This window comes from Leptodactylus fuscus, chromosome 8 (genome assembly GCF_031893055.1).
Source record: "Leptodactylus fuscus isolate aLepFus1 chromosome 8, aLepFus1.hap2, whole genome shotgun sequence".
NCBI classification, from domain to species: domain Eukaryota; kingdom Metazoa; phylum Chordata; class Amphibia; order Anura; family Leptodactylidae; genus Leptodactylus; species Leptodactylus fuscus.
In genome coordinates this window covers 68,559,893-68,563,761 of record NC_134272.1, presented here as the reverse complement: position 1 = coordinate 68,563,761, position 3,869 = coordinate 68,559,893, and the positions used below count along the sequence as shown (strand labels likewise).

Sequence of the window (3,869 nt, the reverse complement as noted above, 5' to 3'; positions counted from 1 at the left end):
GACTATACGACTACGGCATAGGACTATATGACTACTGTATATGACTATATGACTGCTATATATGACTACATGACTACTGTATAGAACTATATGACTATATGATTACTGTATAGGACTATATGACTATATGACTACTTTATAGGACTATATGACTACTGTATAGGACTATATGACTATATGACTACTGTATATGACTATATGACTGCTGTATATGACTACATGACTACTGTATAGAACTATATGACTATATGATTACTGTATAGGACTATATGACTAATGTATATGACTACTGTATAGGACTATATGCTCTGGTTTGTTTTATGGAATTTCTTCTTTCTTCTTCTTAGGGTTTAGACTGAGGAGATTGCACAGAGGAGGTCAATGCTTATTGATAAGGGTGCAGAGTCCCTATCACTGAGAGACAGCAGGATGCAGAAGACAGCCTACTATGAAAACTCTGGACTTTTTGGGGGTTACACCTATGCCAAGCCTGAGTCATACAGCTATGGCTCCAATCATCAACCTTACTCCCAATCTGCTCTAGAGAATGATTATCCTGGGTCAGCTTGTTCCATCCAACCATCTGCCATCAGGCCCCCAAACCATAAAACTAGTGACATTAGTGGCAGCTGCATGAGGACATCTTCTAATCAGAATGCCAGCCAGACCACCAACATGAATGACCAAACTCACCAGGCTCCATCTCTGCCGCCCTCCTCTCCCAGCCAGGGGAACACCTCAACACAAAAAAAGAGCAAATCCTCTGGCTCATCCAATTCCTCCCAAGCAACTATGACCAAGCAAATATTCCCCTGGATGAAGGAATCAAGACAAAATGCCAAGCAGAAGAATGCCAGCAGCAGCAGCAGCACCCCTCCAGGTATATACCAGTAATGGCCAGAAGCTATGGATGACCCTCTATAGGAGAATATGGTCTCATGGGTGGATGTGTATACACAACTAAATATATACACCAGATTTATAGAACCAATACATTCTAATTGTATTCCATTAATAGTGTGATATGGTTAGGGTCATATATAGATGGGATATGGAGAAAAACAAAATAGCAAGGTACATGGAAGACTCAATGATATCCATGTAAGGAGAAATAATGTAAAGGTCACATGGTATAGAGCCCAAGGCAACAGGTTATCATAGAAAATAAATTACTTATATATGTAGAAGGGTGGGGGGGTTCATAGGTAGAGGAATAAATTGAGGTGAAACAAAAAAATTAGGGGGAGGGGTCAAATGTGCACATGATGTACAAGTAATGTAAAATATTTATATATGTTATTATTTTAATCTATAATAGTCTATCTATCTATCTATCTATCTATCTATCTATCTATCTATCTATTATCTATCTATCTCTCTATTAACTTTCTATCTATCCATCTAGCCCATGTCACAACTATCTATCTATCTATCTATCTATCTATCTATCTATCTATCCATCTATCATTTATTTATCCTATCTATCTATCATCTATCTATCGATCGATCGATCGATCGATCGATCTATCTATCTATCTATCTATCTATCTATCTATCTATCTATCTATCCCTTTAGCATTCTGTAACCAGTTTTTGCTGTGAGAAGACTGGACACACGTAATGTTTCTCACATCTGTGAAAGTAGCACAGGATTAGGATGCAGCAATTACTTTTCCTCCAGAATAGTTTTGCATTATAGGAAGTAATTCTAGATCTTCCCAGTTCTTATGTTACATTTTATTCTAATATGTAAATATATATGGAATATTTTCCCCGATATAAATAATGAATCCCATTTTCCCATTTTGTGCACATGTGAATGTAGTGAATGAATGCATACATGGCTGCTGATCACATATAGTTAACTATTAACCCTTGGAGAAGCAGTGCTGTGTACAGGCACAATGCTGGGGGTATAATGGCGCCTCCTGGGTGCAGGTTTATTGCTGTGTGTGGCTTTGTGTTGTGCTGAGGTCAGTGAAATGATTATTTTATTCATTGGGTATTAATGTATTTTGTATTCTGATTGTGAATCCAGGAGACAACTGTGAGGAGAAGAGCCCGACCGGCCCCTCATCCAAGAGAGTGCGCACTGCATATACCAGCGCGCAGCTGGTGGAGCTGGAGAAGGAGTTCCACTTTAACCGCTACCTGTGTCGCCCCCGCAGGGTGGAGATGGCCAATCTACTCAACCTGACCGAACGCCAGATCAAGATCTGGTTCCAGAACCGCAGGATGAAATACAAGAAGGACCAGAAAGCTAAAGGGATCATGCACTCTCCAGCAGGCCAGTCCCCTGACCGCAGCCCCCCACTCAGTGGCTCCAGCCATGTCGGATACTCCAGTCAGCTGCCCACTGTCAATAGCCTTAGCTATGATGCTCCATCTCCAACATCCTTTGCCAAATCCCAGCAAAACATGTATGGCCTGGCAGCTTACACAGCCCCCCTGAGCAGCTGCCTACCCCAGCAGAAGAGGTACCCTGGTGCAGAGTATGAGCACCACCCCATGCAGAGCAACAGTGGCTTTGCCAATCCCAATTTGCAGGGCAGCCCTGTTTACGTTGGAGGGAACTTTGTGGATTCCATGCCAGCTTCTGGTCCTATGTTTAATGTGGGTCACCTCTCTCACCCATCCTCTGCCAGTGTGGACTACAGCTGTGCTGCACAGATTCCAGGCAGCCATCACCATGGACCTTGTGACCCACATCCTACATATACAGACCTAACTTCTCATCATACGACTCAGGGAAGGATGCCAGAAGCGCCCAAGCTCACACATTTGTAACTACCATGAAGAGAGAGAGAAAGAAGGAAGGAAGATAACTGTTCTCCTTTTAATTACCTCAATTTTTCTGCAAGGACATTGTTAGGATCCTTATTGTGAGTGCCAACTGCTATAAGGAATGTCTTCTCATGAAGCAGCTCTATGTCCATGACAAGGAACCTTATAAGTATTCTAAGCATGACAGTGCAATAAACTGCAAAGCAAGGCACACTATAGACTATTAATGATGTACTTGAAGGTAAGTCTAGATTAGCATTAGCCAGTGTCATGCAATTTTTTTTATTTTAATTTTTTTTGTACCAAATTGTAACGAAAGGGGAAGTGACTTGCCTATGAGATTTTTAATTTATGAATTATTTAGTGATGTTGGAATTGCCTTCAGCTATGTGACACCTATTTATTATTATTATTTTAGACTCAACACAACTTTACTTTTTTTTGTACCATGAATTATTTATCCTTGTCTTAATGTATTTATGTGACTATGTGGAATTTTGACTCTAAACTTGGAAGAATGATTTAAGTCCATTGTGGCTACACTTTAGGTGAGAGATTTAGTCCATGAGGATCAGTAGTGACTGTGGCTGGTGTGTCTAGTTTATGTAAGGGGTTAATAAAAGGCAGAAAATCCAATGTAGTGAATCACAATGGGCATCTGACATTTTGAAAAGTTCTTTTTATTCCTATTATTTTTTTTAATTATTATTATTTGTCTAGTTCCATCCCAGCAGTATTTAGGATAATCTATATCTGAATTGTAGTGTATTTGTTTCCATGGACAAGGAGGTGGCAGACACAAGCTGCAGTATAGGACCAGGCTTTTTACTACCAATGCACCTAAAACCATCCCTGATATTTTCTGTCCTGTGATTTTCCATCCCCCCAAGTGTTTGCAATAACCTGTTCTCTGCTTGGTTCATTGTTTTTGTGGCTTTCATTGTAATTCTTTGTATATTTAGATGTACATTTGAAATTCAAGGCATTAACGATTTTAGAAAAAAAAAAATAATTAAAAAAAAATAAGAAAAAATGACAATCACCATAAAAAATAAGAAAAAAAAAATTGACGATGGGAGCCCATT

The 3,869-nt window shown here is 39.6% G+C and overlaps 1 protein-coding gene across 2 annotated transcripts; it reads left to right on the top strand.

Moving 5' to 3' along the window:
• The first annotated feature begins 381 nt into the window (after window positions 1–381).
• HOXD3 (homeobox D3) lies at window positions 382–2,787 on the top strand. Of its 2 annotated transcripts, none has more exons than XM_075284147.1 (2): window positions 382–868; window positions 2,039–2,787. In XM_075284147.1, exons 1-2 carry the CDS (start codon window positions 382–384, stop codon window positions 2,785–2,787), a joined length of 1,236 nt encoding a protein of 411 aa, XP_075140248.1. The 2 variants fall into 2 exon arrangements, with proteins under 2 accessions (XP_075140248.1, XP_075140247.1); XM_075284146.1 differs by having other exon boundaries at window positions 382–880.
• Window positions 2,788–3,869: the final 1,082 nt, after the last annotated feature.